The following is a 14,880-nucleotide window of genomic DNA, read 5'->3' as shown; positions in this document are numbered from 1 at the left end:
ACCAAGTTGTATGTGGAATTTTCGGAGAAATTCTTCGAGGGATTTTCGGATATTTTTTGCGAGGATTTCTGACCAAAAGGGCAGCTGGCAATACTGGAGAACTTCCTAAATATATTGCTTAGGAAATCCCTAAGACAATTTCAGGCGATTTTTCTATAATGCCTGCAATGTAGTTGCCGGAAGTATTCCTAAAAATTACAGAAACATCTGGTAGGACTGCTACATAAATTCTTGATGATATCGTTGGTAGAATTTAGGAATGGATCTCCGATACGAGATTGACCAGCCGATTGCTGAAAATCTCGATAATAAATGTTGAAACATTTCAAGTCATTGCCATCAAAACTCTGACACAGGCTCTCTAATGAAAGATCTAACAATCCTGAGCTAGAGTCTGTGGCCCTGGTGAAATTTCCAGCGGATTGTTTGGCACAATAGGACGCAATCAGTGAAGTACTAGATTGAAAGTAGTGACCTGGATTGTTGTATGGTGAGATGATCAATTCTCCATTTCTGCAATAAAAAGGTGCAAACAGCGTAGGTTATATGATTTCTTGACTAATTTAATGCTGTTTGAGCAAAAGTTTGGATAACTGTGTTGTTGAAGTTGCAAGAAAAAATAATACAGCAACACAGTTATCCAAACTTTTGCTCAAACAGCATCAAATTAGCCAATAAATCATATAACCCACGCTGTTTGCACCATTTCATTGCAGAAATGGAGAATTCATCATCTCACCATACAAAAATTCAGCTCACTACTTTCAATCTAGTACTTCACTGATTGCGTCCTATTTCTGTGAAATCCCCAAGAAAATTTCAGGCGTTTTTTTTTCTAGAATTGCAAGCATTCTAGGCATTCTTAAGCTGCCTGCCCAAGTACCATTTTCCAGTCAAACAGACTAGAAGAGGTTTTAAAAACCATCATAAAACCAAAAAAGAAGGTGTTTGGTTTTATGACGGTTTTAAAAACTCTACAAAACTAATCGGCCATCATTTTTTTTTCTTTTTTTTCTGTATTTTTACTTCTTCTAATTCTACACTGGCCATAAAAATGTCAGTTGGATGAAGTATCTCGAAAAATTTCAGATATATCTGGTAGCACTGCTACAGAAGTTCATGCAGATATTGTTTATAAAACATGGAAATGATCTCTGAGGGAATTTGAAAATTAAAAAAAAAGGGATTCTTTAAAGTAAAAAAAATCACGGAAGAGTTTCTAGAGATCATGTTTGTGTCGTTTGGGAAAGAATTTCTTGGTTAAAGTTTATTATAAATACCGGAGCCATTTGGAAGTAAATTTTGACGGAATTTTGAATCCGTCATTTGGCAGACACTTGCTTTGTTCGCTCATATTTGAGCCCTAGCATAAACTTCTGGAGAGATTGATGAAGCAATGAATGTATGATTTCCAGAATATTCCCATGGAGAAGTCCTTGAAGGGATTTTTGACAACAATATATGGCGGACTCCTTTGTATTTCCTCTTATTTCCTTATCTTACCCTTATCTGATTTCGATAATGTTTTCTAGGGAAATCCATACTACAATTCGCAACTATTTGTGGAAATTCTATTAGAGGTCTGCATGTGAAACTTCCTAGAAAGATCTTGGATTATTTTTTATGGAATTCCCTGATCAATTTCTAGCAAAATTCGTTACACAATTTCTGGTGGATTTCCTGGTCTAGAACAAGTGCCAGATGCAATGTAAAAATTCCTGGTGGTAACAGTCGTTGTTTTTTTATTGATTTCTACGCACTTTTAAAAGAGCTGATTTCGTTAAAAAAAGTTTCCGAGGATGTCCTAGGGCTAAAAATCTCAAAAAAAAAGACAAAAAAAAATAAAATTTCCGAGGAGTTTCCGATTTTCTTGGAGATATTCTTAGAGAAACTGCTAATTCCATTTTCCTGGGGCATTTTAATAGATACAGGAGATAGACAAAATTATCGGGACAGGCAAAATTTTCACTTATCAAAAAATGGTCAAATAGCTGTAACTTTTTGAAAAGTACATCAAAAAATATAAAATTTTTACTGTAAGTTGATCGACTAGCTGTGTGTTGAGCCATAAACGCTCAAAATTTCATGGGTTCGGTCCATTGAATCTGGAGATATAACAGCTCAAAGTTGACTATCGAATAATTATGACTGTTTCTAGAATCTTTCCATCTTCATGTAGAATAGCCCCATCTTTACCAAATTTAGACGATTGATATACAACTAGTTGATCAACTTATAGTAAAAAAATTAGAAAGTGCATCAACTTTTCCAAAATTTACAGCTATTTAACCATTTTTTTAAAAGTGAAAATTTTGTCTGTCCTGATCATTTTGTCTATCCGCTGTATTTATGAAGGGATTTCTAGAGTTTTTTCTGGAAGAGTACTCAGATAAATCCGTAGAAACTTTCAGAAATACGTCTCCCAGGTGGAATCTGTGGAAATTCCTGGATAAATTTGCACAGAAATTCCGGGGAATGCTGGGATGAATCCCTTGACGAATTCCTTGAGGAATCCTTAGAGCCCAAGTAGCATTTTGATGACCAATTAGTATTGTAGAAATTTTGAGAACCGTCATAAAACCTTATATACCTTTTATTTTGGTTTTATGATGGTTCCAAGAATCTCTTCCAGTCTATTTGACTAAACAATGTTACTTGGGAGGAATTCTTGAAGAAACCGCTAACGCAGCTCGTATAGGTATTTCTTGAGGAATCATTTAAGGAATTCCTAGATTTTTAATAACAGGAATTTCTAGAAAGAGTTCTCAGAGAACTCTTAGGGAGTATCTGGTAGATCCCACAGATGAATCCCGAAAGACTATTTTTAAGGAATTCCATGAGGAACTCCTAGAAGGAGAAATCTGTAGAGAAATCCTTGGAGAAATTTCTAGAGTGATTCCTGAAGAAATCAATAGAAAAATTTCTGGGGGAATACTTGGTCAAAAAACTGAGGGAATCCTAGAGAAATTTCTCTAGGAACCCCTCCAGGAATTTATTGTGGAATTCTTGAAAGAATTCCTAGATATATTCTTGGAGGAATCACTAGAGTAATTTTCGGAGGCATACCAGAGGAATTCTCGAAGAAATTCCTAGAATAACTTCTGGAGGAATCTTTAGAGGAATTCCTAGAGTAGCCCCTGTAGAAATTCTTGGTAAAATCCCTAAAGGCGCCTAGAAGGAACCATGAGAAGAATTTGGTGGGGAGGTTATCCATAGAAGAATTTCTGGTAGAATTATCGGATGAAATTATAGAGAACTGCTGGAGAAATCCCTCGAAGAATTACTCTAGAAATACCTGCTGGAACTCCTGAGTGAGTCTTTGCAAGAGTTGCTTCAGCAATCTCCGAACGGATTTTTGATCGACTCCTCGACTCAGCAATCCCCTGCTGAATACGCGAAGTATTTCTTCAAGGAATTTCTGAAGAAAGAGGTGAACCAACGTCTGGTGAAAGCCTCTTTAGTAAAGACAAAAAAAAACAAATCTGAAGTAGTTCCTAGTGGATTCCCTATAGGAATGCCTGCAGGAGTTCTTGGAAGCATTTCTAGAGAAAATACTGAAAAAATTGTGATGGTATCGTTGAAGTAATTTGGGAAGAAATTCTTGAATGTATTCCAGGTGACTTCCTGGAAGATTCTCATGATCAGTTTGCGAAGGCTAATTGTATAAATGTTTCAAACTGCATACAGGATGCTCCAAATGCACAAAACGGCAAAAGGATGAAAACAAAGGCCGGTAGACAGTTTCACCCTTGAAAAAGGTCAAATACAAAGTGCCGAAGGAAGGTGGACCCATAGGTTGATACCGAGGGTAGATAGTTGGATTAATAGGCGCCATGGGGAAGTTTCATTCCACCTGACACAGGTCCTTACAGGTCATGGTTGCTTCCGACAGTATCTACACCGTTTCGGGCATGCGGATTCTCCCGAATGCCCAGTGTGCAATGGTTTAGAGGAAACGGCGGAACACGTTTTGTTCGTGTGCCCGCGTTTTCGCACAATGCGTGACCGCATGCTTGCCACATGCGGGGAGGACACAACTCCGGACAACTTGGTCCAGAGAATGTGTAGGGATGAGATTAGCTGGAATGCCGTTTCAACGGCTATCACCCATATCGTCTGGGAGCTACAAAGGAGGTGGCGCGTGGACTCAGAGAATGGCTAGTCCAGATGCAGTACAAGAGGTGGTCCAGGGGTTCGAAGTCGGCTTCGTAGGTCATACCGGTGCCCTGCGGTCGAGATCGACCCTTACAGCGATTAAGTGGCCGCGGAGAGGAAGTCCCGGTAGCGGTGCTGTCGTGGCGTCAGTCTACTGGGTTGGATCTGAGCCCGCGGTTGGAAAGGGGTCCCCGGCAAGGGTCGGGGTAGGTGAGACCCTGCTGTCTGCAACCTACGGATGCAGCTGATAAGGCCTGAAGGGTAGTGATACCCTTGCCTTCAGCAGGTCAGATCGGGTTGCATGTGGGCATCAGTTCTTGATGTCCGCTCAGCAGTAGGGCGCGGGCGGGGTTGACCCTGCCCGCCTTCCGAGGACAAAGGGAGTGGCGAGGACCACTCGGGAAACTGGCTAAGCGCCACCATGCTACCGTGATGGACTCTCCAGTGCGAGTCATCGATGTTCGTTGCTGCTAGGCTACGGCAGCTAACCTTGAGGGTGCGATATGCACTAGCCCCTCTCTGAAGCAATACCTTCTTGGTGGTTCCGGAGAGACGTAGGGTTTGGCGACCATAGGAATGTGTTTTAGTGGGTCGAGGAGAGAGTAGTCCTGGCTTCTACCGGCATCGTAGAAGACGGCCTCATCCCCACACTACCCTAACCTTCCTGTTAGGGTGTCTGATGAGCAGATTTATCCCCCTATGGTTTAGAAGGAAAAAAAAAAAATACAAAGTGCCGAAACGCCGGGCACAATAAAATGATCCTCTAGACTGTAAGGGCCAATAAAAACCAATATATAACTAGACAAATCCCTAATAGCCACAACAGCCCAAATAACAATTTGAAGTCCAAGTCCAGTTTGGCTTGGGGAGGTTCTTAGGAGCAACATAAAACCTCCTCAATTATTGTATTCAAATTATTTTCTTATAATGTGTTTTACTGGCAGTGATATCCACATTCTGATGTAAATATGTTGAGTAAAACGCAATACTTTATTTGACTAAGCGTCCCCAGAACCCGATACTGGAGATTTCTTCAATTCGTCTTCTGTTTCTTTCGTCCACCGCAGACTCGTCTCACCAACGCCTTAACCATAAACTTTACAACTTTGAACAGCACAAACAATCCCACCAGCAAAACAGCCACCACATCTAACATCTGTTCTTGGATGAAATTGAGTTCCGCTCCCTGATAGTGCATATGGGGAGCTCCCTTATGCCTGATCACGTACTCCACCCAATAGCAGGCCAAATCCACCGCACTCTGCGGTCGGTCCCGGTACAGTTCGGACAGTTCCTTCACCTTCTGTCGATACTGCGGATTCGTCAGAAGCTCCCTCAATGGCGTTTCGAACGATTCCTCGGTTAGAGTCGCATAGTCCAACTGTTTGCCCCAGCCTTCGCCTTCGACTGCATTCACATTGTGGGACTGCTCGGCGAAGATCGGGATTCCCAGTACGGGAACGGCATGGAATCGTGCCTCGGCCATTCCCCCCAGGCCGCCGTGCGAGATGAACAGGACTACGTTCTTGTGCGCTAGGACGTCGTCCTGGGGAAGCCACTTCTTGGTCAGGAAGTTCTTCGGCTGGTTGGGGATACTATCGGTTTCCCATTTGAATAGGACTCGCTGTTTTTGTTTTCCGAGGACCTTGAGGAAAATCTGGAGTTTCTCCGGGGGTAGGTCGGATGATTTGAGATTTGAACCCAGACAGAAGTAGATGACTCCATGTTCTGCTCCGTCCAACCACTCCTGGATGTCATTCGGTAGAGGATCGGGTTTGGTCTTGATCTGCAGTCCGCCGACCTCGATCACGTTTTGAATGTAAGGTCGCGGTCCGGAGCTCGAGAAATGCGTATTGAGGAGGACTAGTGACACGTTTTTCCGGACATCGCTGTAACGTGGATATTTGTCGGCGGGGAAGTTCGAATCGTAGTACTGCTGTTGTTTGTACTTTAAGAATTCAGTCATAACATTTTCCAAAATTCCGATCAGTAGGTTCTTCATTCGGCTGACAAACCCTAAGGGACCTCTTGTGCCGAGCATGACATGCGGAACGGCCTCGATTGCCCTGGGGTTGCCCACCAGATCGGAAGTGAATTTGGTCTGCCCGGCAGACCACAGTGCGATAGTGGGAGCATTGAAATGAGGACCAAACCCAAGCATAAAATCCGCTACGAACAGCCCCGTTATAACCACATCGAACTGCTCGTTCTTGATGGCCAAAAACTTCGGATCGTTGATTGTTTTGTTGGCCGTTTCCAAAACGCTCGCGATCATGGTCGGCATGACCTTGAACATGTTCGTCTGTTTCTCCAGGAAGCTTTTCGTCATCCTGCTGACGGTGTCATCTGCCGGAATGTAGATCTCCCGGTAGTTCGGCACCGGTTTCGATAGCTTGAACGGGCTGACCATGGTGACCTTGAGATACGAGATAATTGTTAAGTTCTAGCAACCAGTTGATGAATTATCAGCGACCCTTACCTCGTGACCACGTTCGGCCAGCGCCTTCAGCAGCGTTTGTCCCACCATGACGTGCGATCGTCCGGGACTGGGAAACACGCAAAGAATCCTTGCCGATTGTACGCCCTCGATGTTCGGGCTGCTAATTGCCAGTAGTGCTACCAGCACCAGCCCAAGCGGGAAGCCAATTTTGCCAATCATGATGCTGCTGCTCTCTGTCATCGGGTGGCGCGCATCGACTCGAATACACTGAGGTGTGCGACTTGTGGTTTTTGCTGTGTCTTAACTGTGAAACTTATCTCCTTCGAAGTTGACGGTCGACTACGGCTGGACGGACGACGACGACGCCTAGAATAGCCTCGACCGACCGGAACACGGTGTAGATAGGGCGGCAATTGTGTTGAAGTGGTTGAGGCGCGGCTGATGAGTGCTGTTTATTATGATGATTATTCGCTATTTGTATTGGTACGTGAAATTCTTTGATTAATGGTAGGGAGATAGTGTTCGTAAATGATCTATGAGGTTGATTTGAATAGGAAGGCTGTAGTAGTCTACCACTACCTGGCGCCCACAATCTAAGAAGATATGATATATCTTGATAATGATGTTAGCTTCACCTGTTCTTTACTGATGCAATTTTGCTGAGGTATTCGAAACATTGTCGTTGTTTCCAATATCAACACCAAATTTCATCAGTTTACTGTGACCGTTTATGTTTTAGAGTTGGATACAATACGGCCGTGTTTTTTTTACAATTCCTGGAGAAATACACTCAGACATTGGTGGAGGAATTTCAGAAGGAATCCGCGAAAAATCTAACAGTAATCCGCGAAGAAGTTTCTGGATGAATTTCTGAAAGAATTCCTAGATGAATTCCTGTATGAATTTCTGCAAGAATTCATATTGAAAAAATAGATAATTTTTCAGAAGAATCTCTGAATAAATTTCCAGAGAAATCTCTATAGGGTTTCCCGGAGAATCTTTGAAAAAGAATTCATGGAGTACTCCCTGAAGGAATTTTAGAAATAACCTTGAAGATAAACCTGTAGAATATCTGAGAACACTTCTGTGGATCTGTGAATTTGTGAAAAAACATCATGAATACATAATAGAAATGTTCGGATGATTCCTTGAGATAATTGCCGGTGGAATCCCCAAATGAATTCCAAGTGGAGTCTTGCAGGACAAATGTCTGAAGGATGTTCCTGAATAATCCCTGGAGGAATTCCCGAAGAGATCCAGGAAAATCCAGAAAAATCCCTGCAAAAAGTTCCGAGGAATCCCCGACATAAATCCCGAAACCCGAGAGAAATCTTGAATTATTAAAGTAATAAAGTTGTCTAAGACATGAACCAGTCTGGTACTGACAATGTGTATATTAAAGATAATAAAAATGAAGAAATCATTGGATTAATCTGTAGATAGATTGCATGAGGAATCCCTGGAGGAGCTGCAGGCCATATCTCTTAAGAATTGCTCGAATATTTCTTAAGAGAATTTCTGTAGGAATTATCGACAGATTCTCTGGAAAAAGAATCAGAGAAGTTCTTAAGCTCTGAACGAAATCACGAAAGAATCTATGGCAGAATTCCTTAAGGAGTCTCTGAGGGCAATCCTTGATGAATTCGTGAAGCAATCTCTATATCAATCTGTAAAGGAATTGCTTAAGGAGTTTGTAGAGAACATTTTGGTGGCATTTCTATTGGAATTTCTGAAACAAATTCTGGAATATTTTTTTGAAACAATTTCTGGCAGAAATCCCATAAAGCAGCAATCCTATTAGAAATCACTGGAGGAGTCTTTAGTGTAATTAAACCCTGAACAAGTTCCCGCAGGAATCCATAAAATAATACACGGAGAAATAACTGAAAATATTTGCTGGGTCAATCCTTGAAAAACTACGGAAAAACTGAGAAGTGATTCCAGGATGAATCTCTTAATTGAATATCAGATGAAATTCCGCAAGAATTTTGACTAACTTCCGTAGGGATTCGTGAATGCTAAATTACTGAACTTTTGCTTGAAATTACTAACAATTTTGAAGAACACCATTAAAGTATCATTCATGGAAGTAATTCCCAATGGAATTCTTTGCGAGATTTCTGGAGACATCCCTGAAGAATTTCCCAGAAGAATCCCTGAGAGGAATCCCGGATAGAATTCCCGGTGGAATCCGTAAAAATCACGGTAGAATTCGTGAAGAAATTTGTAGATGCACCCCTGATGAAATTTCCGGAAGGAATCCCTGAAAGAATTCCCAGTGAAATTAGTGATGGATTTCCCGTAGAAATACTCGACAAAATTCCTACAGGAACCCAGGAAAGAATTCCATAGAAAAATCGCGGAGAAGTTGTGAAGGAATTTCTGTATGAATTCCTGTAAAAATTCCTTTGGAAATCCCTGAACAATTTCCTGCGGCATCTATGAACCAAATGTAGTTAGAATCCTTAAAAAAATACGGAAGTAATTCCCGGCGATTTTTTTGAAGAATTTCCTAGATGAATCTCTGAACGAAATCCGGTTGAATCCCTGAAATAATTCTCGCTGAAGTTCCTAAAGGAATTTGTGGAAAAATCTTTGAAGATTTTTCCAGAAGAATCGCTGAAGGATTTCTCTGGGATACCCTAAACAAATTTCTATGAGTGAATTCTCAGAATAATTGCTGCTAGAATCTTGGAGGAAATCATTAAGTACGAAGGAAATAATAATAATGATGAATCTCCAAACCTCTTGAGAATTCCTAGAGAAAATCCCGGTTGGAATTCCCGGTGGAATCTGTAAACAAATTTGTATGTGTTCTTCTGAATAAAATCCCGGTGGAATCCCTGAAAGAATTCCCAGTGAAATTTGTGAAGAAATTCCCGTGTAAACCCTGAGAAATTTCCCACAAGAACCCATGAGTGAATTCCATGGAAAAATCACCGAGGAGCTTACTTTACAATATTCTGTATCCCTGAAAATCCTTGAAGAATTTCCTGCTGAATCTCTGAACCATTTTCCCGTTGCAATCCATACAAATATTACAGAAGGAATTCCCTGCGAAATTATTGAAGGCATTCCTGTATGAACAAAATCACTGTAGAATATCTGAAGAAATTCCTGGAGAAGTCTCTAGGAATCACTGAACATATTTTCATGAAAGAATTCCCGGAAGAGTCACCTCCAGAATCTTGGAGGAAATCATTAGGGATTGGAATAATGAATCTCCGTATCTCTTGAAACTTCCAGGAGATTTTTTTCCAGTGGCATTTCCAGAGGAATCCCTAAAAAAACTAAAACTTTTCTTGAAGAACTTGTTGAATGTTTGTTCAAGGAATTTCTTAAAATCCTTTTATTATATTTTTTTTGAGAAAGTACCACAAGAATCTATAGGAGAATTTCCAAAGGACCAAGAATATAGAAGAATTCCTACATAAATTTCTAAAGGAATCTTAGGAGCAATCCGGAAACGATTTATTCAGAAATTGTCATGAGGAATAAATATAGGAATCTCTGGATAAATTTGTAGAGGATTTGCTGTGTAGCACATGATTACTTGAAACCCCTGGAGCAATTTCAGAGAAACTCTTGAAAGACCTCCTGAAGGGAACACTGGAAGAACCTGTAAAGGATTTCCTCGAGCTTTGTTTTTTGAACGAATGACTGTGGAACCTTTTAGCTCTTTGAGATCGTTGAAGAGTTGCCTGAAGGGCTTTTTAGAAAAATCCCCGCAGAACTTGCGCAAGTGATTCTGTCTCTGATGGAATCCTGGGTTAATTTACAGAGCAATTGCCTAGGTAATCCCTCGAGAAATTTTTGGAGACACTTCTAAACGAATTTCCAAAAAAAAATCCTAAAAGTTTTTTTGGAAGAATTTCTTTTCTTCAGATATCACTAGAAGAGTATCCGTGAAAAAAATTCGGCAAAATTCCTTAAATTCCAGAATAATTCCTGAAGATGTTACAGGAGGAACTTCTACAAGAACCCTTAGGGCTTAGGGGAATCACTGGATAAATTCATGAAGGAATCTCTCTTGGAATTCCTACAGAATTCGTTAGATAAAATGCGTAACGAATCCTGACTCCAGGAAGTATTTCTGCATGAATCTCAACCCTTTGGAGCCGGTGGGGTCATATATGACCCCAACATAGAAACGGCTGTATAAATTCACCCATTCGATAAAACAGAATACTGTCTTCGGCAAAGTTGTTGCAAATTGAGTCCTCTATTAGGGAAAAGTTGGAATATTTGTAATTGGGACTTCATTGATAACCTAGAACATCCTGAACACCATGAAATTTGAAAAAACGAAATAATTGACATACCAGTTGTTCTAAAAGCTAAACTTGGATGTGGGTTTCATTTATATGTATCCATTTAGCCTTCATCAAGAATATCAAAAGGTATTTTATATTCTGGGATGTTGTAGGTGTTCCAAACTGTCCTGTAGTGAAGTCCTTCAAATCTACAAGAATATTTTTATGTATTTCCGCCACAACTAATATCATTGCATAAGATACTGGGATCCGTGAAGCTCTTGACATTTACAATGTCATTTATAGACGCTATAGGGAAACTCCAGGTCAGCCAAACTACCTTGGAGTTCAGGTCTTCATGCCTACACTCGTAACAGTATCCATATCTGTTAAACTGAGAAACGCTACATAATCAATCATAGTTACTGCAGCAATCTGAAGTCTAAGAGCTTATTATAAACCTGTGGGACATCTAGGGTCGTCCAAACTGTTCTATAATAAAGCCCTTCAAATCTACAAGAAAAATTTTATGTGTTTCACCATAAATAATAGCATAGCATAATCTGCTGAGATCCGTGAAGCTCTTGAAATCTCAAATGTCATTTCGAGACACTACAGGGATATTCCAGGTCAGCCAAACTTCCTTGGAGTTCAGGACTTCAGGTCTACACTCGTAACTGTATCCATATCTGTTATACTGAGTAACGCTGCATAATCAACCGCAGTCACTGGAACAATCTAATGTCTACTTTTTTATTATAAACCTTTGGGACATTCACGGTCGTCCAAACTATTCTATAATGAAGCCCTTCAAATCTACAAGAAAAACTTTGTGTTTTCACCATAAATAATAGCATAGAATACCTTTCAGAAGAGTTACTGGACATGATAGATAACAAATCGCAGCTTTAGGATCTAAACTCAAGAACAATTTGGATGACTTAGGATATCCCGAATGATCTGATACTGTCTATTGAATTTTCAGACGTCTTACTGGACATGATACATTACAAATCGTAGATTTGTATAATGAAAAAAGTTACCATTACACCCGTAGACTTATGAATTAAAACTCAAGTACAGTTTGGATGACCTAGGGTATCCCGACTGATCTGATACTGTCTATTCTTCCAGAAGACATACTGGGCATGATACATTACAAATCGCAGCTTTGTATAATGAAATCAGTCACCGTTACACCCATAGACTTTAAGATCTAAACTCAAGAACAGTTTGGATGATCTATGATATCCTGAATGATCTGTTACTGTTTATTGAATTTTCAGAAGACTTACTGGACATGATAGATTGATAGATTACAAATCGCAGCTTTGTGACATGAAAGACGTTACCGTTACAGCCATAGACTTGAGGATCTAAACTCAAGAATAGTTTGGATGACCTAGGATGTCCAGAAAAAATATTCCGCATAATATTCTACCATTTTTATACTATTGAAAAAAACTGCAGAAAAACGTTGGATAAACTTCAGAAGAACGCTTGGAAAAATTCCGGCTTCGAAGGGTTAAAGGAATTCAAGAATAAATCTGTGGATGAAACTGTAGAAACGGTGTAATCGCTGAACAGTTCCTAGAGATGTTCCTAGACCGGTATTGCAGATGTTTTTACCAAATCCGTAGAAAAGTTACATCTTGTAGAAATTCCGGTACGGATCTTGCATGAACCACTGGAGGAGTTATCGCAGAAAATTCCTAAGAAACTTTCAATGGAAATCCCAGAGGAATTTTCGCAGGAATTAATATTGCGATTTCAAAAGATATTCTAGATCGATGCTTGGAGCAATTCCAAAGGATTCGTTGTAGTAATACCCAAAAAGTTCTTGGATGGAATTCACGATAGAATTCTAGGAAGAATTGTATGAAAAATGGTGGGCTTCGTGGCCACTTTTCGTCGAACAGAAAATTCTCCACTGGGCCACTAGGTGTAATGTGTGTTGTCCGTTGTCTTATGTAAGTACTTGTTCAGTTTGTACAACCTCTGGTTGAAGACAGTGTAGTGTCTTTTTTTAATCTCTGGAATATTCCTGGATAATTTCATAAAAGAATCTGTGGAGGAGTTCCTGGAGGAATTCTTGTAGATATTTTCGAAGGAATCCCTGGCATATATTGGATTCATTCCTGGCAGATTTGCTACAGAAATTATCGAATACATTCCTGGTAGAATTCGTGGAACAGAGAAAATCGTAAAAGATTTCTTTGGCTAAACTTGTTTGAAATTGATGATGATGAACCTGGGTTTGTTAGTGGAACACCTGTAGGTAAAAGAAAATCGTGTTAAGTACTGTTCCTTTTAATTCCACTAAGAATTTGCATCCTTTGACAGTTACGTATTTCGACCTCAACTGTAAGGTCGTCTTCAGTGTCTTGTACTTGACTTGACTCGGTCGAAATACGTATCTGTCAAAGGATGCAAATTCTTAGTGAAATTAAAAGGAATAGTACTTAAACACGATTTTCTTTTGTCTGAAATTGTTTGTTTCATTATGAAATGTTTCAATAATTTTTAAGCAATCAACTTCCGACTGCCTGCCCGGCAACCCGTCGATGAGTTTACAATTTTTCACTCTCGATATCTGATAACCAACACCTCCCTAAAAACAAATGGCGTTCGGTAACGGTGGCGACCGACAAGGCACATTCCTTATCTGCACGTAAAGATAACAGTACATTGCTACTTTTAGTTCATTTCCAGTCAGTCAGTGTGGATTACATTGGGCAAATGATAATCACACATGCTTCAGATCTGTGTTTGCCGTTGATGATATCTCGAGCGGAGCAGTGAGAGTGAACGAATGATGACGGTTCAATTATTGTGTCGGGCACAACAGTGATATTGCAAAAAAAATGAAGGGTGCCTTCTTTTTAATTAGGCTCCTGATATTTCTTTGATGAATTTTTGGCAGGTTTTTAGCAGTGTTTTAGAGATTTTTTTACTCTATAATCGGATTCTTCATAAAGAAATGTGTGTATTTCACATTTCTTTATTAAGAATTCGATTATAGAGTAAAAAAATCTCTATAAAACTGCTATAAACCTGCCAAAAATTCAACTATGTTCTTACAAAAATAGAAAATCTGAAATTTTCAGGGAAAATATTATCATCTAGAAAACACTAATATTGTTTAATTAAATAGGTTTTTTTAGTAATTATAATTTTGTATTCTGTGTTTATCTTGGAAGTTGAAACTCTGAGGAGTTGTGTCAATGTACAAAATTTAGAATTTCCAAGCCCACTAGTGCTACCTAGCGAATAAATCTAGAACCAACTAGTTTACCATCGGATAGCTCTTGATTTCCTGATCAACTTTGCTGAAGACGAAATTCTTCTAAGTGATCTTATTCTTGAGATACGGTAGCTTAGAATTTATAAGACTCACTTGCGCCACCTATCGGGTAAATCTAGAATCAACTTGTTCACTATTGGAAAGCTCTTGATGTCCTGATTATCTTTGTCGAAGACGAAATTCTTCAAAGTGGTTAGATTCTTGAGATACAGTAGTTTAAAATTTGTAAGACTCACTAGCGCCACCTAGCAGATAAATCTAGAATCAACTTATTCACTATCGGCCATATAGCCGAGGCGGTAAACGCACGGGTATTCAGCATGACCATACTGAGGGTGACGGGTTCAATTCCCAGTCGGGCCAGGATCTTTTCGTAAAGGAAATTTCCTTGACTTCCTTGGGCATAGAGTATCTTCGTGCCTGCCACACGATATACGCATGCAAAATGGTCATTGGCAGAGGAAGCTCTCAGTTAATAACTGTGGAAGTGCTCATAGAACACTAAGCTGAGAAGCAGGCTTTGTCCCAATGAGGACGTTACGCCAACAAGAAGAAGAGTTATTCACTATCGGACAGCACTTAATGTCCTGATCAACTTTGCTGTACACAGAAAAAAATATGTAATTAAAATTCAGCGAGAAATCATGCACATAAAGGGAATGCTAGAGTTAGTGCACTTTTACATAAGACATAATGTATAATTACATTACCATCGTGTAAATTTCCGC

At 39.8% G+C, this 14,880-nt stretch overlaps 3 protein-coding genes across 11 annotated transcripts in view; 2 read left to right on the top strand and 1 right to left on the bottom strand.

The window, feature by feature from the left end:
- LOC109408749 (serine/threonine-protein kinase N) overlaps positions 1-14,880 on the top strand; it is a 371,435-nt gene that overhangs the window by 236,039 nt on the left and 120,516 nt on the right. The window lies entirely within an intron of this gene.
- The window catches only part of LOC134288706 (uncharacterized), a 345,573-nt gene that overhangs the window by 247,332 nt on the left and 83,361 nt on the right, over positions 1-14,880 (top strand). The window lies entirely within an intron of this gene.
- On the bottom strand, positions 5,132-7,091 carry LOC109622501 (UDP-glucosyltransferase 2). Its single transcript, XM_020076861.3, has 2 exons — positions 6,635-7,091; positions 5,132-6,571 (listed from the first exon to the last, which is right to left on the bottom strand). The coding sequence occupies exons 1-2, from the start codon at positions 6,833-6,835 to the stop codon at positions 5,189-5,191; spliced, it is 1,584 nt and encodes a 527-aa protein (XP_019932420.3). The 5' UTR covers positions 6,836-7,091; the 3' UTR covers positions 5,132-5,188.

This window comes from Aedes albopictus, chromosome 2 (assembly GCF_035046485.1).
Source record: "Aedes albopictus strain Foshan chromosome 2, AalbF5, whole genome shotgun sequence".
NCBI lineage: Eukaryota > Metazoa > Arthropoda > Insecta > Diptera > Culicidae > Aedes > Aedes albopictus.
Note: the sequence above shows the minus strand (reverse complement) of the source record. Positions and strands in the feature narration are given on the sequence as shown.